The sequence below is a fragment of the Anomalospiza imberbis genome, chromosome 15 (genome assembly GCF_031753505.1).
Source record: "Anomalospiza imberbis isolate Cuckoo-Finch-1a 21T00152 chromosome 15, ASM3175350v1, whole genome shotgun sequence".
NCBI classification, from domain to species: domain Eukaryota; kingdom Metazoa; phylum Chordata; class Aves; order Passeriformes; family Viduidae; genus Anomalospiza; species Anomalospiza imberbis.
This window is the reverse complement of record NC_089695.1, coordinates 13,212,523-13,240,041: the sequence shown is the minus strand read 5'-3', so window position 1 is coordinate 13,240,041 and position 27,519 is coordinate 13,212,523. Positions and strand designations below refer to the sequence as shown.

The 27,519-nt window shown below is 44.8% G+C and overlaps 2 protein-coding genes across 3 annotated transcripts; one reads left to right on the top strand and one right to left on the bottom strand.

Moving 5' to 3' along the window:
• Window positions 1-6,433: 6,433 nt before the first annotated feature.
• MFAP3 (microfibril associated protein 3) lies at window positions 6,434-12,306 on the bottom strand. Its single transcript, XM_068205976.1, has 2 exons — window positions 11,809-12,306; window positions 6,434-10,428 (listed from the first exon to the last, which is right to left on the bottom strand). Exons 1-2 carry the CDS (start codon window positions 12,086-12,088, stop codon window positions 9,683-9,685), a joined length of 1,026 nt encoding a protein of 341 aa, XP_068062077.1. The 5' UTR covers window positions 12,089-12,306; the 3' UTR covers window positions 6,434-9,682.
• Window positions 12,307-16,762: 4,456 nt separating this feature from the next.
• On the top strand, window positions 16,763-27,307 carry FAM114A2 (family with sequence similarity 114 member A2). Of its 2 annotated transcripts, XM_068205975.1 has the most exons (14): window positions 16,763-16,949; window positions 17,993-18,198; window positions 18,412-18,508; window positions 18,946-19,041; window positions 19,349-19,461; window positions 20,419-20,553; window positions 20,719-20,877; window positions 21,232-21,355; window positions 22,330-22,409; window positions 23,007-23,135; window positions 23,350-23,489; window positions 24,210-24,282; window positions 24,826-24,879; window positions 25,608-27,307. In XM_068205975.1, exons 2-14 carry the CDS (start codon window positions 17,995-17,997, stop codon window positions 25,704-25,706), a joined length of 1,503 nt encoding a protein of 500 aa, XP_068062076.1. In that variant the 5' UTR covers window positions 16,763-16,949; window positions 17,993-17,994; the 3' UTR covers window positions 25,707-27,307. The 2 variants fall into 2 exon arrangements, with proteins under 2 accessions (XP_068062076.1, XP_068062075.1); XM_068205974.1 differs by lacking the exon at window positions 16,763-16,949 and having other exon boundaries at window positions 17,983-18,198.
• The last annotated feature ends 212 nt before the right edge of the window (window positions 27,308-27,519 follow it).

Below are 27,519 nucleotides of genomic sequence, written 5' to 3'. Positions count from 1 at the left end.
GCTGCCCGCGCCGAGCGGAGGTGGGCGAGCGGATCCGGCCTCTCCGGGGCCTCCCGGGGCACCGCCGCAGGTACCATCCGTCTGGCAGGGCTTGTGCCACCCGGGCTGTGGCTGCCCTTCCCCGGGGACGGCTGTGTGCCGTGCCAGGCTGCTCCTGCCATCCGCCGTGCGAGGGAAACACCCGGCGAGCCAAGGCGGGCACGCGAGAAATTGCCAGGAAATGTGCTCCCCGTGCAATTAAGTCGCTGTGATCGCTAAATACTTCAGTCAGAGCTGGATCTGTTAACCTACAGAGGAAAAAAGGACAAATCAAATCCGTTCCTTGTCGGCTGTTAGCTCCCACCCTCCCGCTGCAGGATGCCAGGGGTGGGAATTGCCCTCGGTGCGGGCAGGAGCGGGGCACACACCTCAAATTCCAACCTTCTCCTTCGGGTATCGCTGCTCCCTGGTGCCCACTTCAGCCCCCGGAGCCCCCCATGTCCCTGCAACCCCTCCTCCTTTGGGTTCAGGCTGGCTCCCACGGGGGTTTCTTCGCCCACGCAGGCTTTAACACGCGGTGAGTGGAGAAAAGCGGCTGCTGAGGGTGCCGTGGGTGCCCGGCTGGGCTGTGGCGAGGGGTGCAGCTCCCCGGCGGAGGAAGGGCCGGCAGGAGCAGCCCCATCGCTCCGGGCACAGCGCTCGGCTGCTGCTCCGTGCTCACAGCAAACCAAGAGCTGCCTCTAGCGGGGCTCCGGGCGAGGAGCTCCTGCCCGGCCCTGCCCCGGGGATGCTGCCTGGCTGCGGTGTGTCCCCATCACCCAGCAACGGCACGGAGAGGCGTCCCACCGCATCCCGTGCCATCCCGTTCCCACCTGCATCTCCCTTTGTTATCCACGTTTCCCTGCTCCCTGGCACGGTGCTGCCCCTCCCTCCTGCCACTGTCAGCCCAGATCCTGGCTCCGAGCTCACCTGCGTGTTCTCCTGTTTCTGCAGGGCACATAAAAACCTTGACCCAGGCTCCCTTTCAGCTGAACAAAAGAAAGCCTTGGCTGCTGAGATGAGAGCGGCAGCAAAGGTACACCTGGCACTTGGCTGCGTCACTCCAAGGACAGTTAAAGGGAAGAAAGGCACAGGTGCTCCCAGGAAAAGGAGAGAACAGCAGGGATGGCTGGCAAAGGATAAACACCTGGAACCTGTGTTTTCCTTTCCAGGGGCGGCTTCCCTGGTGCCCCGGGAAACGTCAGGGACTGAAGAGAATTGGTCAATCCCATTGTCCCCATGCCTGAGGGGTCCTGATCAGCCCTCAGCACTGTCCCCTCACAACCTGTGTCCTGTTCTGCCTCTAAGTGTTGTGTGTAGGTAAAACCTTACAAAGAAACCTTACAAACCTTGTAAAACCATGGCTCAGGCCTGCTGCTTTGGCTAAGCAGAAAAGGACTACGGGAAAATGACTCAGCTGAATTAGAGGTAGAAAAACAAGTCATGTAACCATCGTGTGTTCACGTCGTGGTGTGTGGTCGTTGGTTGAATGATGTTTGTTATGATTTAATACCATGTAGCTGATAACAGGTAGTTGCTTTAAAAGGCTGGGTTTTTGCAGTATAGCAGCTCTCCTTTGCACCTGCCTGGGGGGGGACCCTGCGTCACTATGGACCCTCACCTCACATCTAAGGACACGTTTCCAAGCCAGGGGATGCTGGAACCTGCTCTGGCTGAGGGCTAAGAGAATGGGGCAGCTCATGAGTAGAACATCCCCAGATGCTAATCTGGACTCTCACAGCCACCAAATTCTGTTTTCTCTTAGTCAAAAACCTCCCTGTGACAAACCTCCACTAACTGTCCTCTTGCTTCACCTAGAGAATCAGCAGGTGAACCTCATGGTCCTTCTGGAGCTCCTGGCCAGAGGAGCTCCACCAGCACCCACGGGAAGCAGAGTCTCCTCTCCCACATGCTGCTGATCCCCTGCACTTCCCCCTTTGTTCAGAGCAAGTCAAGTGACATAAGATTGCCTTGATCACACACCCAAGGGTGCTGCTCTAAACTTCTGTGCTTGAGGAATGAGCAACTAGACTGTGGGGCTTCAGAAGAAGGCTGGAAATCCTGGAAACATTGGAATTGAAATGCAGGGAAGAAGACAATGAGATAGAGGTGAATTGGCAGCTGGGGCTGACACTCCCAGCCCAGACTCATAGGAGGAAGAGCGGCTGGCCTGTGCTCCCTGCTGCCACTTGAGGAAGGTGGCACTGCGGCTGAGGCATGTCAAGAGAGCTGCCATTCTCTATGACCACTAATGGTATTTGCAGCTCTGCATTTAAAAATGATGATAAAGGTCATCAAACTGTCAGGAACAAAGAGAGATGGGGAGCTCCCTGGAGCCAGGGAGGGATTCCCTGCTTTCAGTGACCAGCATCCATTTATATTTCACTTGCACTATGGACTCAGAGCAAGGAGCACGGCAGAAGTGCTTTGCAAAAACACAGTAGGAAGGAGCACAAAGACATTGAATTTGTCTCTACTTGAGCTTCTAGACCTTTTTATGCCTTCTTTAGACATCACCAGGAGATATTGCAGGGGTTATAAACTTTTCCCAGAAATTATTTTGATGAGCAGAAGTCCCTGATGGGATAACAACAGGTAACTTCCTGTAGCCAGGTGCATTCTTCCCTTCCTTTTCCTCTTCTCTCTCAAGGCTTTGATGAGGTCCTGCTGGCAGGAACTGCAGCTCTTTAGATCTATCTGAGCTGTGAGGTTCAAGGTTCTTTCAGAAATACAGTCTGCAACACCAGTGGTGGAGATGAAGGGGAGGTGAGAGGACTCCCAGCTGCAGAGCCATTGACCTTGGCCTGCCAGCCAGATCCACAGCTCAGGTCTTTGATCCAGGCTGTGGATCCAGAGCTGTAGAGTGGAGACCTCTCTTGCTATTCTCTGAGTTCTCCCTTTGTCACAACTATGGCACCCCTCCTGTCTTCTGTCTTCAGATGTTGTCTCTTTTCTCCCCTTAACTTTGTGCGCTGTCACGCTGGCAGCGGGGACAGCTGGCAGCCTTTCTTCCTTTGTGACACAGAGTCATGCAGCATGGGGCTGTGTCTGTGCTGATACCACATCCATGCAGGCCTGTGTTTCAAGGACTGTGTTTGCTTTATTTCTGTGGGTTGAAAAAAAAAGCCCCAAAATCCAGTAAGAAAACAGCCTTGCTCAGAAGAGGTCTAGCAGTTAATTAGTTTCAGCATTGTAAGGCCCACTGCCCAGCAGCTAAAAATCATCGTGTTTGAATGGTGAATTAAGTCAGCCAAGCAATAAATCTGAGCAACAAAACAGTCTCTTTAGCTCAGAGATGTTCTCTTTCCCCAAAACACTGAGAAATGGCTTTTTCTGAGAGCTCACAAGGTCATCGAATTAATAAAGCATTTCAAGTAATGTGTGGAAGTGAAGTGACACCCTGCTGCAAGAGATTTGCTGTTAAGGCCAACTTTCTGTAACAGAGTGTGATGCATATAGGATTTCCAAAGCAAACCTGTCCTCTAATTTAGGACAGTTGTCCAAACTCCTTCATGTCTGTTCTGGTCCATTGTCTCCCTCCCTAGTCATTATTTAGGAGAGTTAAGCTTGAGAAAAACTAAGAAGAGAAAAGAAAAAAAAGAAAACTTGGGATTCTCCCATTGACCAGGCAGGATACTTCTGAATATTTTTATGCACTAAAGGGAAGACACCAAGGAGAGAAAGTGAATGAAATGCTGAGAATCTCTTGAGATAATGGTGGGACAGACTCATGTGCTTTGCAGTGGCTGCTTTCCATTCCCCTACCACATATAAATACAAAGCTATCATGAGACTGCTGCACCCAGAATACTGGAGCTACTCCTTTGATATAAACAGCTCTGGTGTCAGGGACATTTCCATCACCCAGCACAGACAGCAAGAAGGTCCAAAGCCCAAGAAGCATCACTTAGACATCCAGGCATTAAATAAACAAAAGGAGTTTGACTTCCAGTTAAATTCTGCCAGTTTAGGCCAAGCACAGAAGGATCTCTCCAGGCAAGGCAGGCACATGGAGCCGGGTATGTTTTTGTGTTGCCCTCCAGTTCCTTTCCTGCATGTTTGGTGTGGCCCTGATTTGGGCAGCAGATGTAGCAGCAGTAGGCATGGAAAGGATGAGTTGGGTGATGCATTAAGAGATGCTTTGTGGCAGGTATTAGGGAAATCTTTCCAGTAGTCTGGAGGGTTTAGCAGAACAGATTGCCTGGGAGATGCCAGCAGCTGTTTTTAAGCCAGGATGGACATCTGTGGCTAAGAACATGTCCTAGGTGGCCTCTCATGCTCCCTTCAAACCCAGGGCTGTTCTCAGTGTCCTGGTCTTTAGAAGAAGAGAAGGTAGGACAGGACAGAATTTTCACTTTCAGCTCATGCAGATTGCCCATAACAGGTCTTATAGGAGAGCAGGGAGCTCTCCTCATAGGAAAGCAGGAGGAACTCCAGCCAGTTATCTCCAACACCTTCAGTGGAAGTTTGTGGAATGGCAGCCTCCGGCTTGCACTTAGAGCTGAGTATGTTCCTTCACTTTCCACTGAAATGGCTTTTTGCACATTTGTAGAATGTAACATGAAATACACACTTAATAATATGGTAGCACAAAGAGGCACTGAATAGGACAAATATAAAGAAGAGATGGCAATAGCCTCTGCAATATCGTGTCCACTGGGTCCCTTCTCCATTAAATCCTAACCCAGGTTCCATTTGCCTTGGATTCACTCAGCACAAACCTCTTCAGAGAGTGTCCAGTGGCAGAGCTCTGCCCTCCCAGCACCGCAGCTCACAATGACCGTGCTGCTGCAGGCAGCTGAAATCCCAGGGATGCTCATCCCTCTGCAGCCCCTGACAGCACTGACATCCAAACCCTGCAGCACACAGGACGTGGCTGCAGCCTCTGCACTCTCATTGCCATGCAGCAGGACCCCCAGATCCCATCTGGAGCGTGGCTGCAGATGGATGGACATATGTGGATGTGTTCACACCCCCACTGATGGAGACGTCCCCGAGCAGCCGTAAGCTCGAGTGTGTGGTTTGCGTTTGGGGCAACAGAGGATTTTTCTCCCATTAAATAAATAAAAGACGTTCAGAGCAACTTGGGATAAAGCCATTCTAATCCTTTTATTCTTTCCAAAAGGAAAATGATTCCATATTCAGGGCATTGTGCAAACAATTAATTAGCCTAACACAAATGAAAGGCCTAATTGCTCAGCATTATCGCACTCATTGGCAGCCAGGCATGACCAAAGAATAGGTACTGTTTTACCAGGGAAAAAGAACAACTTCCCCAATTTTAGGGCTTTTTTGAAATTTCAGCATCTAGCAGAACGATTTTTTTTTTGAATGATGGTGTAATTCTCACTTCCACATGCAAAAAAGCTGGCAGTATTTGGAGACATCTGAATGAGCTGCTATCCAATTAAAAAATGAGGAGAGGAAAGAGACTCAGCTGGTGTGAAATGACCTGGCTGAAGGGAAGTCGATAAAGCTGTAACTTGCCTGAGTTGAATGACACTGTGGCATCTCCAGCTGGAGACTTCACTCACAGAAGTGCTGTAACATTGAGAAAAAATATGTATTTTTTAAGGCGTGCACCTAAAATGAAAGTACAATCATCCTTAATGCAGTTCCCTTTGCAATGATCTGTTGTTACCAGATGGAAAAGTGCTCCAAATGGATGCAGATGAATTTGTTCACTGTGGATAGGATCATGAGGGATCAGATTACAGGAGCTTTAAAAAACTGAACTGTTATCATTAATGCATCTCTCACAACAAGGAGACAGAAAGCAGATGCTGACTGAGTATTGACCTAGCCTGAGGAGTATGGGTCCAATAATTCTTCCTTTAGGCAGCTGATTCTCATGGGAAAATCCCCAAATATTCAGCTGTAATCCATTCTCCACCCTGTGCAGAGACTAGCAAACAGAAACTTTGCTTTAAAAGCAATCTGGGTAAATTCTGCTCTCATTCACACTTGCACACCCCCATGGAAGGCACTACAGAGGACTCCTTAGCAGGGTGAATTTTTGAGTTTGGGGTGAGGGATTACAAAAAGAAAGGTGCTTACAATACAGAATAGTACCAGCATGTGAAAAAGTTAAGAACAAATAAAACAGATTCCTGGTTGAAGGTCACACACACAATGTGAAACAAAGAAGTAAAGGCTTGAGGGCCTTCCTGAAACCATTTCAGGTCTGTACATGTTTGTATATGCAGCTGGGAACAATTATTAGATGCTGTTGAAGACTGTGAGACAAAAAAAAAAAAAAAGATGTCATAGCAGGAATGGTCCTTCAGATGACTGAATATCCCAATAACCTGTCAGGATGATTAACAACATTTTGCTGAGCTCAACACAGCTGCTATGTAACCTTAGAGAGACAGGCACTCCTCATACGTAAAACAGAAAATTCCAGCAGAACAAGGGTTTTTTTTTTCAATTTATTTTGCAAATCTACCAATTCATTTTATGAAAGTATGAAATTCTACGTGGTTACATTGAACAGTTACATTACAATCCAGGTAATACAAATAATCACTACAAAGTTAGTTTTAGGTACTCTTGGATAACAAGTAGATTTCATATTTTTTAAAGTAAGTCACAAAAAGAGAGAGAATAGCCTTGTGATTGTCAGAGACTTTAGTTTAAAGCAAGGAAACCACAGTAGATTCTCCTCATCCTACAAAAAGTTGAGAAACACTTTCAATGTTAATGTTCAATTAAATTCATCAAAGACATTAAGTGCACACATCTACTCCCAGGGTAACAAGAATAGTTCACAAGTTGTTTGGAAACTGGTGTCAAATTTCATTCTCTGGAAATCACTTTTACCATTTAACATCACCTTCGTCCTTGCTTTCAGATCCACTAAAATCCTGTAAAATGCACAGAGCTCCAAATCCTCCCTAATTGAATTCAGTGGGAGTAGGATCAGTTCCTCCATTCAGAAGGTACTCCTGATATACTGAAATCCTTACAAAACAATCTCCTTCCCAGGAATGAAATTCATGTAAGGAACAAAATACTGTAGTAATTTAGGAAAACTCTCAGCTTTGCCATCCAGCAATTGACACTGCAACTGCATTTCTGAGGACTTTATGCATGGTCACTCTTTCCTCTCAACCAGCAATAGGATGTATGAAGACACCAGGTAACTGTGCTCAGTAAGAACTTGGAGCTACGTAAATAAAGTATAAAAATCAAAAAAAAGATCAAATCAGTCTTGAAACTGCTCTCCTGGCACTCATCTGACACACCTTCAGTGTCATTCTGCTGCCTGTAAGCTGCCACTTCTGATGTGACATGTGTCAATCACAACTGCTTCTTAGGAAGCAATTAAATAGTTTAGATTTTGTAGTGGCATCTCACACTGTTTGTGTATTTAGGGGTAACACATCCGTATGTTGCATATCAGTTCCAGAAGCAAGGAGAGCTGTTCATAAGGAAATAAGGCAGATGCAGCTACATTCTGATGGCCTGTGGCACAAAGGAGATTGAAGCAGATCGTTCTCTCTTGTAGCCTTCACCTCTTTGGACCAGTGCATCCTAAAGGGTGCAAACTCCCAAATCTCCCCTCACACATGCACAACAAACCTGCAGAACCCATTGTTGCACAGAAGTGAAGCCAGCAGCTTCCTTCTTCTAAGAGAAATAAATATTTATCCACAGAGTATCTTTTAACACTGATAACATCAAAAAACTTAAAAGAAACCAGACAGGTTGCACAAAACTGTACACAATTTTCACCTGGACATAAAGTGCCATCAAACTATGGAAGGAAAAAAAGAAGTAATTGCTGAGGCAGCTACTCAAAGTATGTACAGAAGGTTTTATTCCCCTGAAACAATGTTTGCTACAGTCTTGGAAATGGCACCAAGCTGGTGGGAATGTTACGGTAATAAAGGCTAGCAATTTCCTTCCTGACTAACACTACTCTTACCTGACAGGCAAAAGGCAACTAGGGTGATTTAACTGGTGGCTGACTGCAGGAATTTCCCCAGAAGGTAGTTTAGAACGGTAATAGATGCTGTCATTTCCCTGTCTCTGATATGGTAACTATAGTTCATTCAGCCCCTTCTTTCTGAGCATGTATTACCACAGACAGCCCCACCCTCCTATTACCACTGTGCCTGCTTGTTTTCCACCTCTACTCATGTAAATGTAATGTCAAATCCTCTTAAGAATCCTGAGCAGTCCTCCAGAATCACTTGTTAAACTGACATTTCTGTAATAATAAGGAAAGAAAAAAGAGTTGTGTGAAATTAAATGGCACTCCTGTTGCCAAGCTGTTAAAATTATATGGCAATATGCTTCCAGTAGTTGTAAGAAATTAATATGTGGAGTGCTTACAAGCTTTACATCTACTAAATCTCAACAGGATATAAAATGCTATTTAAGTCATACAAATGTTAAGGAGAAAAAAAACAGCACCAAAGAGTGGAAGAAGAAAGCAGATTCTTGTCTGCACTCTGATTCCTGGAGCCTGGATCTCTACAGCTGAGGAAGCCAGGTGGGAGATCCTTGGTGAAGTACTTGTGTACATATGCCAGCAGCTGCAGCTCTCCCTTCTGCCACCTCTGCAGCACACAAGGCTGGGCTCTCTCAGTGAGTCACTCCCCTCCTGCAAACAGCGGCTGGCAAACAGCTCAGCCAGCCCCCACTCTCTGCCACTGCCTTCTGACAGGACCAGCTGGAGCAGAGCGACTCAGTGTCACTACTTTTCACCTGCTTTATTATAATGCTGTTCAGGAAGATGTGCCTGAGACACCTGTCTGTAGATGATGAATTCATTTCTTAGTTTTGCCACAATGTGATTACTGTCATCCTTTTCTCACCACAACAGCAAATACAATATAAAACTTTGGATTTTCTATAGTGAGTGAAATCAGCATAATGAAAAGCCAGGCAGTGCCAGAAATGCTGTCACTGCTCCTTTCTGTGGGACAGGACCGGGGTAAGGCGCTTTGGCAATCAGCACCAAGTTTAAGCAACAAGCTTTTAAAATACCCACAAGTTTCCTGCAGATGCACAGAAAACTGAGACCTCCTGGTTGTTCTCTAAGCTGCTTTAAAACTACAACAATTCATTTAATCCAGCAGCAGATCCTGGCACTATTCTTTTCTAAGTACAGTACATTTTGATAGCAACACAAGCATGTGACACAAAACAGATTTGTTCAAGCTCACTGTGGTTCTGATGGGCTACACGCACCAAGAGGCAACTCAGAAAGAGCACAGAACTCAATTCATCAGGACAACACCAGCAACTCAAAGGAATTTCAGCACAACTTTGCGAAGAAAGAAGGAGCTCACAAAGGAAAAGTTCTTATTGCAAGTTGTACTGCTCAGCTTGGTCACTTCTCACACAGATCTGAAGTATCAAAAGCTACCAAGGAGCCAAGGACAGAGAATTCCTGTTTTGTAGCTATTTTAAATATAGCAAGCCTGCTTTAGAAAGAAAAGCCCCCGCACAATATTCCAAATGGCCTTTTCTAGCAGACTGGAATTGTTAAATCAATACTGACAGAAAATACACACTTCAGAACTACTTCTGGCACCTTGCAATTTGGAAAACTCTTGTGCACACGGGATGAGGCAGCTTGTTTGCAGACCCTTTTCTCACAGTACCCTTGGATCCCCTGAGCTTCCTTCACCCCCTCTGTGGATCACCGGGCTCAGCAGGTGCCTTCCTCAGCAGGCACAGAGTGGCAGCTGCCGTGAGACACGGTGTCGATGCTCTGCCCTTGGCACTGGGGGTGGATGGACACCTGCACGGCGATCTCCTGGCCCTGCTCGCTCAGGGAGCCATCGTCCGAGTCCCCGGCCGGGGAATCGCTGCGCTTCATCTCCGCGCTCCCGGGGAACAGCGCGGCCTGGGCCCCGCAGCCGGGGGGCTGCTTGTCCTCCTTGCCCACCTCGTCGGGGTCGTCCACCCGCACGGCCTCGAAGATCTCTTCCATGAACGCCCTGCAGTTAAGGATCAGAGGCGGGAGGGGAATGCTCCTGGCGAGCTCTTCGATGTAGCGAGCAAACTCCATGGTCTTAAACTGAGTGACTTTGGCCAGCTCGAGCGTTTTGGCAGATGTGATGATGGGGATACGCTTGGCTATCTCGAAAGCCTTCTGCAGCTTCTCAGCCCCTTCTGTCCGGAAGAACTCGTTGATGGCCTTCTCCGTTTTGCGGAGGTGGCTGCTCATCATGCACAGACGGGTGATGTTCAAAATGAGGGTGATGGCAAAGGCAACGAGGCACACGATCATGTAGTAGATGCTCATGTCCCCCGAGGTGAAGATAACCCTCAGGGTGACTGTGTGGTACAAGGTCTCATTATGATTAATGCCTGCACACGTGTACCGGCCTCGGTCAGCAAAGCTGACCTTTGTGATGTTGAGGCAATTATCAGCAATCCTCCACCGGTCATCTGCAGAGGGGCAAGATATAAACAGAGCTCATGAAACAAAAATCCCAGGGTAAACATCATCAGGAGTCAAAGCTTGGCAGCGAGCAATCCACTTCTAGCATAGTAACAGTACACCAAGGACTGAAATGTCCTTTTCATGCCTGTGACACAGAAAGCCATAACCCACTTACCCATCCTACTGCTTAATGCTAAATTATTCTGCATGCTTGTTACACTACTTTTACTTCCTTCTCTCAGCTGCACTTTCCAGTGAGCTTCTGATTTTTTCTGATAGGAATCCTAATTCTTAACTAGGGCTTCTCACCCTATGTTAAAAGAATGTCCTCTATAAAGTCTAATTTTCCATACGTTCAGAGTCAAAAGTCAAGTGACCCATGAAAAAGATCAGTCTGTAAATGGCTCTGTTGGCAAAAGAACCCAGAATTTTCTTGAGCCAGTTTTCTGCTGAGCATGCAGTGCTGACATGCAAAACCCAAGTAGAAGAGAAATCAATACAAGAAGCTTTATACAGCATTTGCTGTGCATTTATAACGTAGGGGGAAAACTGTTTTCATAACTCATTTCTTCTAATTACTCTGCTTTGAACTGTTTTCATAACTTATTCTTCTAATTACTCTACTTTGAACTAATCTCCAGATGGCATTATAACTACAAAAAGGTTACTGAATACTTAAGGCAGAAAGATGGCCTCCAACAAGATCCTATCAATTAGTTCGATGACCTTCATTAATACTAATAGAGAAAAACACATGTATCTCTAAAACATTTTTTTAAATTAAAAACTGCAGGGATAAAACTGAAAGAGCCAATAGCTAGAAAAATATATTCCCCTTCAGTTCAAAAGGGTTAAATAGCATGAATTTCATCGTTGGCCATTACATATTGTGTTACTTTCCACAGTCTCACTGGTGCATAAACAAAAAAATAAATGTATGAATTATGTTTTAAAATATATCCCATAACAAAATTAAAACACCAACTGCCAGCTCAAAAGGTCAAAAGCAAGTTGTGGAGAATTGCGTTTAATTCGTGCATTTGGAAAAATATAATTTCAACCAGAGCAATAATAAATAAAACCATCAGTTAGTATTGGGTAAGATGAAGACTCATTTCTTCTGTACACTGGGAACACTGGGATGACTCTTGAACAACATCATTCTGTGGGGCACCAAAGCAGGATGGATGGGCTGGGACAGAAATACTCAGGTGTAATTCCCACGCAACATTTCAGAGGGCAAAGGACTTTGTTTTGCTCTCTCCTTATCTCCCAGTTGTAAAAATGGGAGGATAGGAAGAGAAAATTATAATAAAGTCACAGGGGTTTTCCAATACTGTTTAAAAGGGGAATAATGATGGATAGAAAACAGCAGGAAAACTCACCTTCATCTTTCTGTTCAAGCAGGTGTCCTCTGGAGTTATACCAAAGGATATGTTCATACTGGCTGATGTTCAGTTTACATTCAATTAAAACACTGCTCCCCTCTTTGGCTATGATATCATGGTGTGCTGGAGAACTTATTAAAGCCTGAGACACTGCATGAAGTGATGCATTGAAAGACCTAAAAGCAACTGTCCTGTTAAAAGCTACATTTTCCACTGTGAATCCAACTGAAAGACCAGCACTAACAGTCAAAATTAACAGGCAATAGCTGAGCTTCATGGAAAGCTAGTGAAAATTCTTCTTTCATTTAATTTGGAGAAATGAGGTCATACGATATTAAGCTGTCTGTATTGCTCGGAGATAGGAGAGGAGCTCTTGATTTGTTCTGTGATGGAAAATGTCTGGGATCCAAATGCACTTTCAAGACCATCAATATCTGAAGTGGAAACTGGAAGTAAAACTGGAAAAAAAAAGGCAATAAGTTTATTAACGACAGCAAGGTTACCATGTATTTAAATTTAATTTCCAGTAAACAGATTTCAAATATCATAATGTAAACTGTCAGCTAAGAGGTTCCAAATCAGAGCTTTGCTCAGAACACAGTGATAAAATGAGGGTAAGAAGGCATTAGCACAACCTCCAGACCACTAGTTGTTCATCTTCCCAACCAAATAAATAATCTCTGGAACAATAATCATTAAGGGGAAAAAGGTTTTACAAAAAGAACAAATTGTTCAGACTACTCGAAATGCACAATTATCTTTAAAAGTGGATACTGCATTTTTTACCAGAGAAAGAGTGCTTTCTCAATAGAGGAAGAAAAGCAAGAAAGAGGATGTAATTTCTGCCTCCCTCTCCAGCAACATCTAAGTGCTTTTAAGCCCTGGTTTTCTAAAGCCAGTCTTTCATTTACTCCCCAGAGAAAAACCAAAGGACACACACACACACATCTGATTTTCAGCATTTACATCTATGATGTAGGGGCACAATTGGTATTAGATGTCTAAATACTATATAATATGATTTAATTACTGGTTGTTATCTATAGCCAGAAGAGGAAGTCCCTTTCTGAACAGTAGGACATTGATGTCTACACATATTTCCTTTTTTGCAATATCTCTTGCCACTGCTGCGTTTTCTAAGTCTGCTTTCTGTTATTCTTGTTTGTTTTACAATGAGCTCCTGTTGAAAATCTTTTAGTTTAGGCCACTTCATCTCAGCAGTCATATATTCTTCATGTCTTCTCTACCCAAACTTCATAAACTGTGAAAAAAATTGTTTCGTCTAGGGACAGATACTCTTCAAATTAATGTGCACAAAAGATATTTTAAGACATTAGGATACAGCCTTTAATTTTCTGTCTTTTGCACACAAGCCAAAATAAAACCAACTTGTAACAAAATGAAATGACACTGATAAGAGACGATCTGAAATCAATTTCCTGGAAGCCTGATTCAAGAAAATTTCTAATCCAATATATGTTCCCTGAAGTTATGATTCCATTTAGACAGCTCCAGAGCCTTAAAAAAACATTTACAAAGTACAGAAGCCACAAGCTCAAATATTATCCTAAAAAATATCTCACTTCATACCACTGACTGTGTGATTTCAAATTTATCATCTTTTCTTCTACAAATAACAGATGTTAGTGGAAGGGAATTTCAAAAATATCACAACACAAAGGGACCCATTTACTTAATAAATAATGCAGACACTTTTCATCCTTCCAGAATTACCAGTTAACACTAGCTAAAGCACTTCTGAAAAATAATGTAACATGCATAAAACCAGGTGACTTCTAGTAATTGTCTTTCATCAGAGACAAACTAAGCATATTCAAAAGGGGGAATTCTGTTGATGCTATCCAGACTGGGAATTTTTTTCAGTGAAAGTTAATTTGTCGAAGGTCAAACCAGATTCCAGACTTGACATCTGATGAGAAATGTGTTATCTGACCCATTTCCATTTCTGTTGCAGCTATTGCCAAAACCAGTTTAACAAAGAAGGCAAAGAAGACAGCTGGGTCCAACTCTCCTTCAAGCTTGACTAACCAACTCACCCACTGAATCCTGCAAGAGAAACTGGAAAACAGGCTCCCTACTTGTTTCTCTGTAAACAGCAATCCCTTCATCTGCTGCCTTCTTCTTTTTTTTTTTTTTTAATCATTGGCCCCACTCTGTTTTCTATCATGCCTCTTGTCCTTTCATTTAAGATTAGACTAGTGCAGAGAACTCAATTATACCATTGTGCTGAAGGAGCTACTTTCCCACAGCTAAACAGTTAAAACCACTACCAAGGCCTCTTTCATTCCTGTTTTTCACCAGCTACACTTTAGGGGAAGTGTTACTGAGTCCTGCTGCCTCTGAAGAAGAGCATCCCATCCACAGCAACAGCACAGGTCTGAAAAAAAAATACTAAGGCTGCTGTTGATCAGCAACTATTCTTCTGTTTGAGGGAGTGGTTTTAACCTTCCATTTTCATACCCCTGGTATTTTCAGAGTGTTTCAGAGCCTGCAAAGGCTGCTGACACTGACCTGCTTGCTTTATGCAGACCCCACACAGACAGGCTGTGGACTGGTAGTGGTTTGTGGACCACTGACATTTGGGTTGCTTTAAAGGTCTGTCACAGCTTGTGGTGGCAAGCGAGGTGCTGTGGTCCCAGACTTTCAGCAGACATCACCCTGTGACCCAGCTGCCTTCAGCTACATACGCACTTTTGCATGCATCAAACTTCACAGAGCCTGATGCAATTAAAACTGACCACAGTCCTGCAGCAAACACAAACCCTCATCTTCACCCTTGAATCACAGGCACATTATAACTTCCAGTCTTCTAAAACAATAACATCCCAACTGATACTTTAGATTTATTAGAGAATAATCCCAGTGCCTCTTGTACTTTGCCTGTGCTATTGTAATTTTAAATTATTAAATTTGAACTGTTAAGGTTTCCAAGCGTCTGTGACGTCTGTTCCTAAATGACATTAGGAATCTCACTCATTTATTTAACACAAGAAATACTCAGCAACATTTTCCCTCATAGAATAATTATCTTCAGTAATTGCATATGCTCTCCACTATACTTGCACTGAGCCTGCATAATGCATAAACCGTTGGTGATGGGTCATTTAATTTTACTATTAAATTCTTCGAGGTCTGATTTATTAGAAATTGTTTGTCTTTTGGAAAAGCCATTATTGCTAAGCAGACAATGATCTCTCACTGGCGAGTGCTGGGAACAATAAAATGATTTGCAAAATCCATATTCTTCATCCATTGCACTTATGCAAAACAGCTGCTAAAGGACCCAAAAAGGATAAAGCGTGATCAGTGCCAACATCACAATCCTTCAACAAAGTGTTAAGCTCAATCAAGATGAAATGTGCCAGAATAGAAACTGGCTATTTTACAACTGAACCTGAAGCTGAACTCAACACATTTAACCTTTATTAAACCATAAGTTGCAACAACAAATAGCAGTGGAAAGATAAAAATCTGTGATGCATGTGCTTGTATGAGTCATCCTTGGCTCCTACCCTGAAGAAGTGTATTTGTGTCCAACTTAGAGCACTCTAAGTAGTCCCACTGAGGTCAGTGGAAGCACTGATAGTACTTAAAATTACACACATTTATATGGCACTGCAAAATTGGGGCCCAAGAGGTTGCAAGTTATATGGTTTTACATTCACTGCTTATAACATCACTTCATACCTGGAGTAACGTGAAGCAATAAACCGAGACACACCTGACAGAGCACAGGCTGCTGATGGCTTGCAAAAATACCATTTGCAAGCCCCCTCTGACCCTCTGTCAAACCAGGGAGACGCATTTGGCAGAGCCCTGCAAACAGGAACTCTTGGGATGTTTATGAACACAGACAGCATACAAGAGCCATTCCAGGTGCTGCCAGCATGGGAGAGGCTGCGGGGAGGGCTCACCTTCTGCTGGCACCAGCCAAAGCTCTGTGGGGGAGTGGCAGCACCCAAAAACCAACCTAAGGGGCAAATGCACAGCACCCCAGGGCCAGCCTCACTGCTGCCAGATGGGATTTGTTGTTTTCCCGTGCACATGCCCTGGCTGCCTGACAGGACACGGTGTTTTGCTGTGCCTATCCCTTGGCTGTCTCACACCTGTCACGGGCTAACTCGCCACAACATGCGCGCCAAAACAGGTTTTTTCTGTCCTGTCAGCTAAAAACGATCAGGCACAATGTTTCACTTAGCATTACACTGTCCTCACACCCCCTGTAGGCTCCAGGTTCACTCACGGAAAAGCCCTGGTCCCAGCTGGTGGTGGCAGTGGGACACACAGGACACGCGACATGACCACACTGCAGCCGAGGGCACCGGCCCACGGCGGGTGGCGTCACGCGGGCCGGTGCCACTGGGGCACGTCGTCATGCCAGAAACACAAACAGAATATTCTGAGTTGGAAAAAAAAAAAACAAAGGGATCATCCAGTCCAACTCCTGGCCCTGCTCGGGACACCGCAACAGTCCCACCCCGTGCCGGGCAGCGCTGGCCAAACGCCCCTGGAGCTCCGGCAGCCTCGGGCCCTGCCCATTCCCTGGGGAGCCTGGGCAGCGCCCAGCACCCTCTGGGGGAAAAACCTTCCCCTCGTCTCCAACCTGAACCTGCCCTGCACAGCTCCAGCCGTTCCCAGGGTCCTGTCACTGTCACACGAGCAGAGCTCGGAGCTGGCCCTCCGCTGCCCCCCGGGAGGAACTGCAGACCCCGATGAGCTCTGCCCTCCGTCTCCCGATCTCCGGCCTGACCAGAGTAACTGACCGCAGCCGCTCCTCCCGTGGCTTCCCCTCGAGGCCCTCCACCGCCTTCGCTGCCCTCCAAACCTGCCCCCTATTGCCCCTATTTCCACGCCAAAACAGCGAGGCAGGACATGGGCCCGCTGCCCTCCGACCCCGTCCTTGCCAGGTGAACCTGGCGGTTCCGCCGCTCTCACCGGGACGAGGGTGCCCGGCTCGGCCTGGCCCGTCCCGCAGCTCCGCCGCCGCCACCGGCCCCGCCGCCCGGACGCGCTTCCCCGAGCTGAGGCCGCTTCCGGGGCAGCGCCGGGGCCGCTCTGCGCCGGCCTCGCTGGTCTCGGTCCGCCCGGAGCCGCGGGGGCCGCGCCGGCCGCCGACGGTGAGGGGCGGCACAGGGTCCGGGGCTCTGCGGGGCACAGCGAGCCCCGCGGGGAGACGGGCGCTGGGGGGCCGCTGTGGGGCAGGCGGGACCATGGCGGGGTGCTGTGGGCACCTGGCGGGCTCCTTGTGCGGCAGAAGCCCCACGGGGAGGTTTAGGGAACTTGGGGTGCCATATGGGGCAGCCCCGTGTAGGGGTTATGGGACTTCGGGGGTGTCCCGGGAAAGCGGAGGCACAGGGAGGCCTCCAGGGCTGCGGGGCGGGGAGGGTGCCGGGGGTGAGCCGGGGGTCGCGGTAGTCGCTGTGGAGGGTCCTGGCAGATGGGTGGCGGTCCCGGAGCTGTCGCTTTCCTTCGCTTGAGGCGGCAGCTGCCCCGATTGCAGCACTGAGCGCCTGGCCGGGGACACAGCGGTGCCACTGTGATCCCGGGGACCCTGCGCTTCTCGCCTTGTCCCTGCCTGGCCCTGCAAGTCACTGGAGCCGCAGCTGCTGCCAGAGGAGCCCGGAGGGGTGACACGGGGGCCCCGAGAGCAGCGTGGCAGCCCCGCTGCCGGCTCCCTGTCCCTGACCCGCGGTGCTGGGGCGGCTGCTGTGGCAGCTGGGGTCATCGCAGCTCCTGGGGGGGTGCTCATGCCCTGCAGTGCTCATCCCCAAGTACAGGAGTGACCCAGTCGCTGCCCCCATTTGTCTCCTACACTCCTCAAACCAGCCATCCCAAGCCATCTGTTTTCACTTTTATTTTGGTGGGACATGTAATGGATTTAATTATCTGAGGCCTTTTGTACCTTCATTTGTTTTTCAGAGTTAGCAAACTGGTTTATTTTCCTGTGGAGAGGGTGTGTCAGTTAGATAAAGCCACGTGTTCCTTGTGGGACTTTAAACTTCCAAGTGTGCCATTTTGGAGTCAGAGTTATTTGGTGTACACACATGTGGGTACATTTGGCAACATTGTTTTGTTTAATTATTCAAATCACCAACGTCCTAACGTCAAAGTGCGGAGGAGAGATTAATTTTTGTACTTTGCTTTCTATGGATGTTTGTAGTCATGTCTGAGAAAGACAGTTGTGAAAATCTGAAAGATGAAACCTGTTGCGAAGTTGAAAATGAACAGAAGACCGAGGAACTTGGCTGCTCTGAAAGCAATGAAGGGAGAGAACAAGAGACTGTGCCTGTGACTCGGAAAAGACCCGAACCCAAGCCCCCAAGCCAACCTGCTGCCACAGAAAAGCCTGCAGGTGAAACCATCAAGGTATGTTCCTATGCTTGCTTGGAGAGATGGGACTTCACATTTCATGGCTTTGAGCACAGGACAGCTCTGAGCATAAGCCCCACTCCTTTCTGAAAATTCACATTGCTGTTCTCTGAAATGAAAAAGCTACACAAAAGTCACATGTCACAGATTGCTTGTGTTCCTTTCCTCACCATAATGCCTGCATCACTCTTCTGTTTTTCTTCCTTAAAGGTCTCAGATCCTCCTGCAGTTCAGACAGGGTGGGGCTACTGGGGAAGCTGGGGGAAATCTCTTCTGTCAACTGCATCTGCTACCGTAGCTACCGTAGGTAAGGCTCTGGTATTTGATAAATATTTTAATCATGTTTTGTGTCTCAAGCTGGTGCTTTAGAACTTGTTTGTAGAGAAGAGGATTTCAGTTATAGCAGCCATTATTGGAAAAATGTCAAGAGAATTGTTCAAGTAATGGGAAAAGCTTGTACGAAAAGGTACAGTGAGATTGAGGAGATATGCAGAGACAGAATTACTTTCAGGTTTTTAAGGCATTTGTGTAATTTTCACCTGGTATTTTAAACTAGTATTCTGCCAGTATTTACAGCTTTATTTAAAAGCTAAGATGAAATCTTGGTTCATTACATTGGTAGGTGAGCTCGATAGAAGGAGGCTTTAGTGCTGGTTAAACTGTTTTGAAGAGAAGGAATCTGGAATAATAAAAAAGAATATGCAGCTCTAATTCTGTTTCTGTTCTGATTTCTGTCTTCTCTAGGTCAAGGTATTTCAAATGTCATAGAAAAAGCAGAAACAACCCTTGGGATCCCCAGTCCTAGTGAAATCTCATCAGAGTCTAAAGATGCTGCAAGAGGTCTGTTTTGTACTGCATGAGAACAACCCTGGCATGTTTTTTCACAACATAATGAGCCTCAAAATAACATCACCTTACTCTGCACCTTGCACCTTGAGACTGATAATAAAATCATTTAAATAATACTCTCTTGATTAGTTCTGTTAGCTCTGAAAAGTAGAGAGGAAAATAATCTGAATTGTACTGAATTGTAGGCTTGCTCCTAGCTGATACTTGGTGTCTGTTGATTTTCTCCACTCTGTGGCTGACAGGATCTTTTTTTTTTTTTTTTGAAGTCAGGAAGTTAATTTTCTGCCTTATAATGCAGGAAGTGAGAATCCTGCTGCTAGCAATGCTGATGCAACTGATGATGGCAGCTCCTTCCCTATTGCTGGGGCTCTTGAAGTTTTATCAACCATCTCTACTGCTGTCCAAAGCACAGTGAGTGAGTTGGGAATGCAGGAGAAAATGGGTTTAAGGGAGCTTTGGGGTTTTGGCCTTTGATCTGAAACATTGTAAGAAGAAACTTAATTTTGGCATTTGTGGAATGCATGGTGATAAACTCTTCCAGCCTTCAGACAACCATTATCCTGGGCCTTGCTTCTAACTGGCTCCTAATGTGAAAGATATTATGAACTTTGATAGTTCTGTACTGAATGTTGGTACCTAACAAAAAGTCCTAACGGTGGATTGTGCAGAGCGTGCATTTCTGTACGTGTCACCTCTGTACTCTGTCATCTCTGCCTTTCCTTTGGAGTAGTCAGCTAAATGCAGGGTCAGACTCATTCCTGGAGTATTTCCACTGATTTCCACAGAGCTAGAGATGAAATCCATTCTCCTCTTCAAAACACCTATGTGAAACTAGCTCAGTTCGCTTGAAAATCAGCTTGCTCCTGTGACCATGGGAAATGCACTTCAAAGGAAGCCATTACCCTTAGAAACTGCTTTTGTGATCTGCTGTCTTGTCAATTTGCCTGGGAATCTGAAAGAGTTGCAGATGGAAAGCTGGCTTCTGTTTCTGCTTTTAAGGCTCAAACAAAAGTTAGCAGTCAAAATCCACAGGTCTGGTGTTTTCTCATTGGAAGGATGAGAACTGAGTACTGTAATGTGCTGAGACCCAGCTTGTTCACAAAGTAAAAAAATGTATTTCCCATCAGATTGCTGCAGCTGTCTGGGTGCTGTAATAAGCTGTTGGTTGATAATGTGCTATGGCTCTTTCCATGTCCTGCTGCTCTCTTTGTGATGATTAGGGTTGAATTTAGGGTGACAAGGACCAGTTTGGCTTTTATGTGAGTGCCCAGCATAAGATTGCTGATAAAACCCTCCCAATTCCATTTCTTCCATTGTGTAATCTTCTCTGAGTTTTATGTGCTGTCTTTATCCAAATCTGATTCCTAGGGTAAGAGTGTTATTAGTGGAGGTCTGGATGCCTTGGAATTCATCGGCAAAAAGACAATGGATGTAATAGCTGAGGGAGACCCTGGATTCAAAAAAACAAAGGGCCTAATGAACAGAACCTCTACATTATCTCAGGTACAGCACTTCCCTATCAGCACCTCATTGGTTTCTCTCATCTCTTCTCCCTTCTTTTGTGGTCCTGTCATTAAGCAACCGTTTTTTGCTATTGAGCCAAAAGCCTTCTCCTCCTGTATTCTCTATCTCCTGGCACTGTCACGAGGCCTCCGCTTTCTTTTTCAGGTCTTACGAGAGGCAAAGGAGAAAGAAGAGCAGCAGACAGCTACCGAGGTTACCATGGCTACTGAGAAGAAAGCCCATTATGGGTTACTGTTTGATGAGTTTCAGGGTCTTTCGCATCTGGAGGCCTTAGAGATGCTTTCCAGAGAGAGTGAATCAAAGGTAATGGCCTTGAGCATTTTGCTTTCTATTTTGAGTTCAGCTGAGCAGGGGAAAAACGATTAGAAACGTATGTATATACATGTAAAATCAAGTGCTCAGAACTTGCTGTAAAATGATTACAGAACTTCACTTTGGTCCTTGTATTAGCATCTGGTGTTTACCTTGGTAGCAGTTTGTCCTGTCCTCAGCTCCTAAAGCCATTCCCTTTACCTCAGCCAGTCTCAGTTTCTGCAGCTCTCCAACTTCTCACAAGTTACTCTCCTCACACCTGCTGGTTTGCTACCTTGGCCTGCATTTTCCATCCTGTTGGATGGATTTATTGATTCTCTCTTTGGCTGTGCTGCCTCTAACCAGGTGAAAGCAGTACTGAATGCCCTCTCTGGAGAGGAGTTGGACACTCTGAAGGAGGAAATGGAACAACTCAAAGAAGCATTTTCTTTACCTGAATTCTTTGAAGAAGAAGAGGAAGAAAAGAAGGGTAAGAGAGCCCCAAGTTCTGAGAAGAGAAGCTGGTCCTTAGTGCAGAACCAGCCAGCCCAGATCAGTAGCAATGGGCATGATGCCAAATTTAAATTATTCTTCAGCTGGATGTTTAATCCTAAAGCCATCTCTGTCCAAGGGCATGACAGTTAGCACTACCCTTCATCTCTGAGAAGCTGTGCAGTAATTCTGTAGCAGGAATGATTTCTTGCCCGAGCAGGGTTAGAGTTGTTTGACTCATGGGCAGTTCATCCAACTGACCCTGAGCCAAGATGCTAATTTAGAGAGAGAGTGGGTTTCCCTGACCAGGAAGGAAAAATTGTGAACAGAGTTGTCCAACACGTGGGAGAGCAAAAAGCCTTTTTATTTGTTTTTTAAATGAGAGTTAGCCACACAGAGCAAAAGATTCAGAGATACCTTTGCACACAAGAGCCCTGATTCTTGAGAATTACATGGATTTAAATGTAAATTTCTTGCATTGCTTTTACCTAAATGCTCATCAGGGAGGGCTTACACACCTGAACTTGCTATCATTCAACATTTAATGTATCTTTTATATTTGCACATAATGGATCTCACATCTGCTGTGCCATATATAATAGGGGAACCGTAGGCTCTAAGTGATATTTCAGACTCTCCAAGGTGATGTGCAAGTTAGTGTGTTGTAAAAGGCTGCCTGTAAAAAAAAATAAAAATAAAATAAAAATAAAAAAGGAGTTACTTTAGCTACAAAACCAGAATTGAGAAAGCAGGAGCTAACCTTCAGGCACTGATGTCTCCACCTTTGCAGAACTTACCTTAGAAATTGTATTTGAAAAGACTGGGTTTGATGCATTCTTGCCCGAGGTGATGATTCAAAGAGAAATAAAGGAAACAGTTGACAGACTTGTGCAGAACTAGTTGTGCATTGAAGTGCTGCTTATTCCTGAATGTGTCCTTTGTGTGGATTCTTTAACCTTTCCTCTCCTTTAGGAGATGAAGAGTTCACAAAAGAAGTAACAGAGTTGTTTTCAGCATTGCACATCTCCTCCACGCCAGACAAAGTGATCACGGTGAGTTATTTTCCATATTCTAAAAGCTGGAGAGTTTCCTCACAGGACGGGCTTCTCTTCACCTGCCTTGCTTGTGAAAATATAAAATGCACGAGAACAAGCCATATTTTAGATCTTTTGGCAATGGTAGGCAAAGGAGATGGGCCTTTAACTTTATGGGGCAGCATCATGTGAGCCTTCAGTTGCCACAGTCAACCTACAGTCATGAACTGAAGGCCTGCTCTTGGTACAAAGCACCACGTTTTACTATGTTCAGGAGCTGGTATGAGGAAGAATCATCTTTTTTGCCATCATTTCACTACCCTTCAGATCCACCAAGTGGCAGCAGCATTCTGCAGACATGTTTTTAAAGCACCTCTGATAGTTTGATCTTGTTGGTAAACTCCAGCCCCTGGTGCTAGAGAAACAAATGCCCTCAACTGCATCAGTGCAGCCAAACTTCTGCAAAATTCTGAAGGCACTGGGATCATTTGTCCTGGTTCTTCTCAGAAGCTCAAAAGGAGTTGTAGCTGCTTCTTTCTGCTTCTTTCCATTGTCTTGCGGTGTGCAGGGGGGCTTCATTCCAGTCACTAACTATTATGGCTCATCTTGCTCCAGGTGAGGACATCTGCTCATGAGTGGATAGCACGATTCAACAGCAGTCTTCCTAAAGAAGAAAAAGAAAATGAAGAAAACCAAGAAGTAGAATCCAGAGATGGTGACCAGGATGCTAAGAAATCAGTAGAGGTAACTGGGTAATCAAGGAAAAGAATATCTGCCTGCAGAGTGTTTATCTGGCTGCTGAGTTACAGTTGTGACTTACAGGGTTTATGGGTTTCTATTTCTGTGTGGGTTCTGAGGTCTGAAAGGGCAATGATAGTATGTTGTGTGATTGACTTGTTTTAAATAATAAAAGCTGCTATTTTTTGTGTTGTATGCAAAATTTTTGTCACTCTTGCAGGATATTCATGCATTTGCCATAAGAAGCCTGGCAGAACTGACAGCCTGCTCCATTGAAATGTTTCACAAAACTGCAGCTTTGTTTCTCTATGGTCAGAAACAGGAGGTGACAGTCACAGACAGAGCCAAGTCCCTGTCACAGTGAGTACATCTCTCAGTAAATGGATAGCATATAATTACTGATTAAACTGTCTTATGGTTCTTTGGAAATCCATACAATGCAGAGCTCTTGAATCCTGCATAGGTGTTTAAATTTGGGAATTGGGCAAATCTGTGAATTTGTGATGGGTGGCATCATTATCTTCCAACAGAACTCAGCTGTCTCTTTCCAGCTTAAAGACATTTCTTGATAAGAAAGAGGAAACTCTCCTTGAAAGCTTTGTGTAGCCTAGAAGAATATTTGCATTAAGCTTGTGCTAGTCAGTAGGCAGAGATTTAAAACATGACAAAACAGTTGTACAAAAGTGATTCCTGATTACCTCTTTGTTAATCATTTAGTATGCTTGGTACATGAGATGGCAAAATTACTGCACAGGAGACAGTTGGCATGTGTCTGAAATGTGCAGTACTTTCAGAAAATGACACTTGTCAGTAAAAAAAGGCAAGTTAGTACTGTTCCTTCTGGAATGGATGTGTGTCCTCTGAGTGCTCTTTAAGATCTTCTGCTTTAATTACTTATTTCCCCGTCTTTTCCCTCTCTGTTTTTTTTTGGGGAACTTCTGAATCTGCATACACTGTTTATATAAATTTTCATTTAACTTACTAAGCATAGAAATAGAGCATTTATGTTTTAGAGGAATGCTGAAAGTAATTTAATCTCGAGGACTGTGTTTACTTCATTGTTTTCCCTTTCTTCCACAGGCTGACGATCATGCTGTGCAAAGAACTGTCAGCTTTCTCTAAAGAGTTCACAACATGCTTAACAACTGCAGGGGTAAGAGTTACACCACAGTTCTTAGGAATGAGATGTGGTTATTTGATAATAGCCTTTGGACCTTTGCCAGGAACTGCTTTTTGGGTTTGCATGTTTACATAAGGAGTTTTTAACTTGTGAACTGATCTTTTAGGCCAGGGTTCCTCAAACTGTGGCATCTGAGCTTTTGAGAGCCTGGCACAGAATAGGGGTGGGAATTGATGCTCACAGTGCTAAGGAGACAGAGGCAAATAAAGTTTGTGAGCCTGTTGTGGATTTTCCAAAGCACTCGGTGTTCCTGAAGATGGTATCATCATTCTGGATTCCCCACTTGTCCCCAGTTCATTTGAAGATGTGATGTGTATTCATACCCGACCTGTGCTGGGCACATGCAGGTTACTTTGTTCTTATTTGCATGCTACAAGGCTGCTAAGCTTGTGGCTTAGCTTTCCTCTAGTTAAGGGAGCAGTGGTGGTTTTAAACTTAGTGGGGGTTTAGCTTTATCTTGCTTGAAGAAATGTGATCAAATTTTCAATCAGGATAATATATGTCTGATCTCTGCAGGTCAAAGAGAAAGCAGATGTGCTTAATCCCTTAATCACAGGAGTGTTTTTGGAGGTCAGTTATGCTAACGTTAAAACTTTAAGCTAATACTTTAAAAATAGATGTGCTGGTTCTTCCCACTTTAGGATCCTTATGCATGCCAAGTTCTCTAACCCATGGTCTAAAATTGTACTTACCTGTCTAATAACTTGAAAGTTTTGATAAATGTCTGTAGATTTGCACAAAAGATGAGTTAGTTAGTGAGGAGTAAGTGTCAGCTCACAGTTATGATGGGTCAGGTGACACATATTAAATTCAGCAGTCTGGATTTTTAGAATTTAAATGTCCAAAGTCAAATATTAGACAAGTTCAGAAATTAGCATACAAGAGTCCCCAACACTTCCTTACTGTTAAATTGGTTTTCAAACTTGCAGAGCTCTGAGGTGTGCTAGGAAGGGGGTATTTCATGTTCACGTGTTCTTCCTTCCTGCCACAGCATGCTATGCTTCACTTAGAAATAAACACTTTTCTTCTCTTGCTGAGAGCAGTATCCTGCATTTGGATTGGAACTGATCTTGTTTGGCAGTCTTTAAGCCATTTGCTTTTTTTTGCCTACTGGCATAAAGCCCCTCAAAAACTTGACATAAAATTGATCTCTAGAATGAAACCTTTAAAATCCAGCAAGCACTAGGCTTCTGTTTTTTCTGTGCAATAATCAATGCTGTTTGAAATGAATATGTGATGAGCAAAGCTGATTGTTAGCATGGCTATTTATGTGAGTATTTTGAATTTTGTTTTCACAGGCTTCAAACAGTGCTTCCTATATCCAAGATGCCTTCCAGCTCTTGCTGCCTGTACTGCAGATCTCTCTTATTGAGGCTAGAACGGAACTATCACAGTAATAAAAATCCTTCTAATTAAGAACTTTTTGACCTTCCCACTTCGTAGTTTCCATGCTGGAGAATGATGTAATGGCTCTTATTAAAGGGAAAAAGATGAACTCTGCTCACTGCTTCTGCAAGAACAGTGATTAAGTGCAGTCTGGCAATGACAGCTCTTACAGCACACTGAGAGATGTGATTAGCATAGTCCAGGCTGGTGGACAACGTGACAGACTTAAAGTGCAGATTGCTTCTCTGTTTCATGGACTGTCTGTGTCTTTTCACTGAAATCTCTCTGCTGTATGTGTTAACAAGCTCTTTGTGTTCACAGTCCAGAGAGTTTCTCCAGTGCTGAAGAGGAGAGAAGCAGCTGGCTAGTTAGTTAGCTAAAATCATGGTGTGATTTTTAAGTCAGACATAATTGGGTTCCCAATAGCTCTGCATTCGTGTTGAAGTGAATATTAGATAGGAGGTGCAAGAAAAGGCAAATTTTTGTGATTATGAACCTTGCAGTTCCTAGACTGGGCAGAATAGAGCAGAGAAGATTCCTGATCCAGCTGTTGCTGAAGAGAAGCTCAGCTTCCTGAAGATGTCTGTACTGACTCAGGGATGTGGGACAGGGGCTCTCACCAGGGTGCTGTTTCTCATTCTCTCACGCTGTGCTTGCTTCAGCACGAGCTGGGAAAATGCTGATCTGGCCCTGACAATGCAGGTACTTGGCTTTATAGCAATAAATGAGAACTGACTAAAAGGGATTGATTAGTGTTTGGGCACTTTAATGAGAGAATTCAGCAGGAGGATTCCAGTTTTTCAGTGCAGCTTGACATGTCAGCCACAGACTGTTCACAGACTCACATACTGCTTGTCTTCTCTTTCTGTGGAAAATGACTATAATGCAATGCTCCTTCTTGGAAGGTATATATTAAAGTAGGGAGAGAGGCAGCAATTTGGTTCTGTTAGGAGTCCTAATTTGCCTCAGAAGCTGCTCCACATATGGTATCTGTTTCTTTGTGCTGTGCAAATTCCCTGCTTTGTTCCTTTATCTTTTGAGCCTGCCCATGGGGAGGCAGCAGCCTCTGTTGGAATCGCAAGAGCAGAAATGCACAGCTAAAATGGAATTTCAAGAAGTCCATAATAGCTAATCAGAGGTGACTGAGTGTCACACCTGCCTCTGCACTTGCTCATTGGTAACAATGATGCTCAAATCCCCTTTTGAAAATCCTCTGGGTTTTAGCAGGTCTTGCACATCTCTCCTATACTGAAGGCTTAAAACATTCCTCTGCTCTAGTTGTGCAGTAGAGAAGTGTTTTTTGTATTAGAATACCTTTTGGCTAATGCTCTGATTTTATATATATATATATATATATGGAAAAAATCTGCCTTAGTCATGGTTAGCCTGATCAGATCTCAAAAGGGAAAGCTTTTTCTGGCATCTTAAAACTGGACTTGAAAGGAGTGTGTCTGGGGTAAAAAAATCTGCACTACAATAAAATCTGTATTTTTTTCTTCATTTGGTTGATAGCATTATTAAATAAAGGATTTGTTTTGACAACTGTTTCACTTAAAAGCTATCAAGGTAGCAGTGGGCACAAATGAAATAAGAGAACTGTGGGGTTTTTTTCTCAGCCCTGAATGTGTTTTTTGGGGCAGAGCTGGGTGCAGCTCTAGGGCCAGGACAGCTGGGATTTTTCTCATGGCAGGAAATAGTGCTCTGAACCCAGGCTGGGGAGTGAGAGCTCCCACAGATGAGCTCCCAGTTCCTGTGTCAGTGCAAAAAGGCATCTTTGCTCCTGCCAAAAAGCCAAAATGCACAGGAATGTCAGAAGAGAAGAAA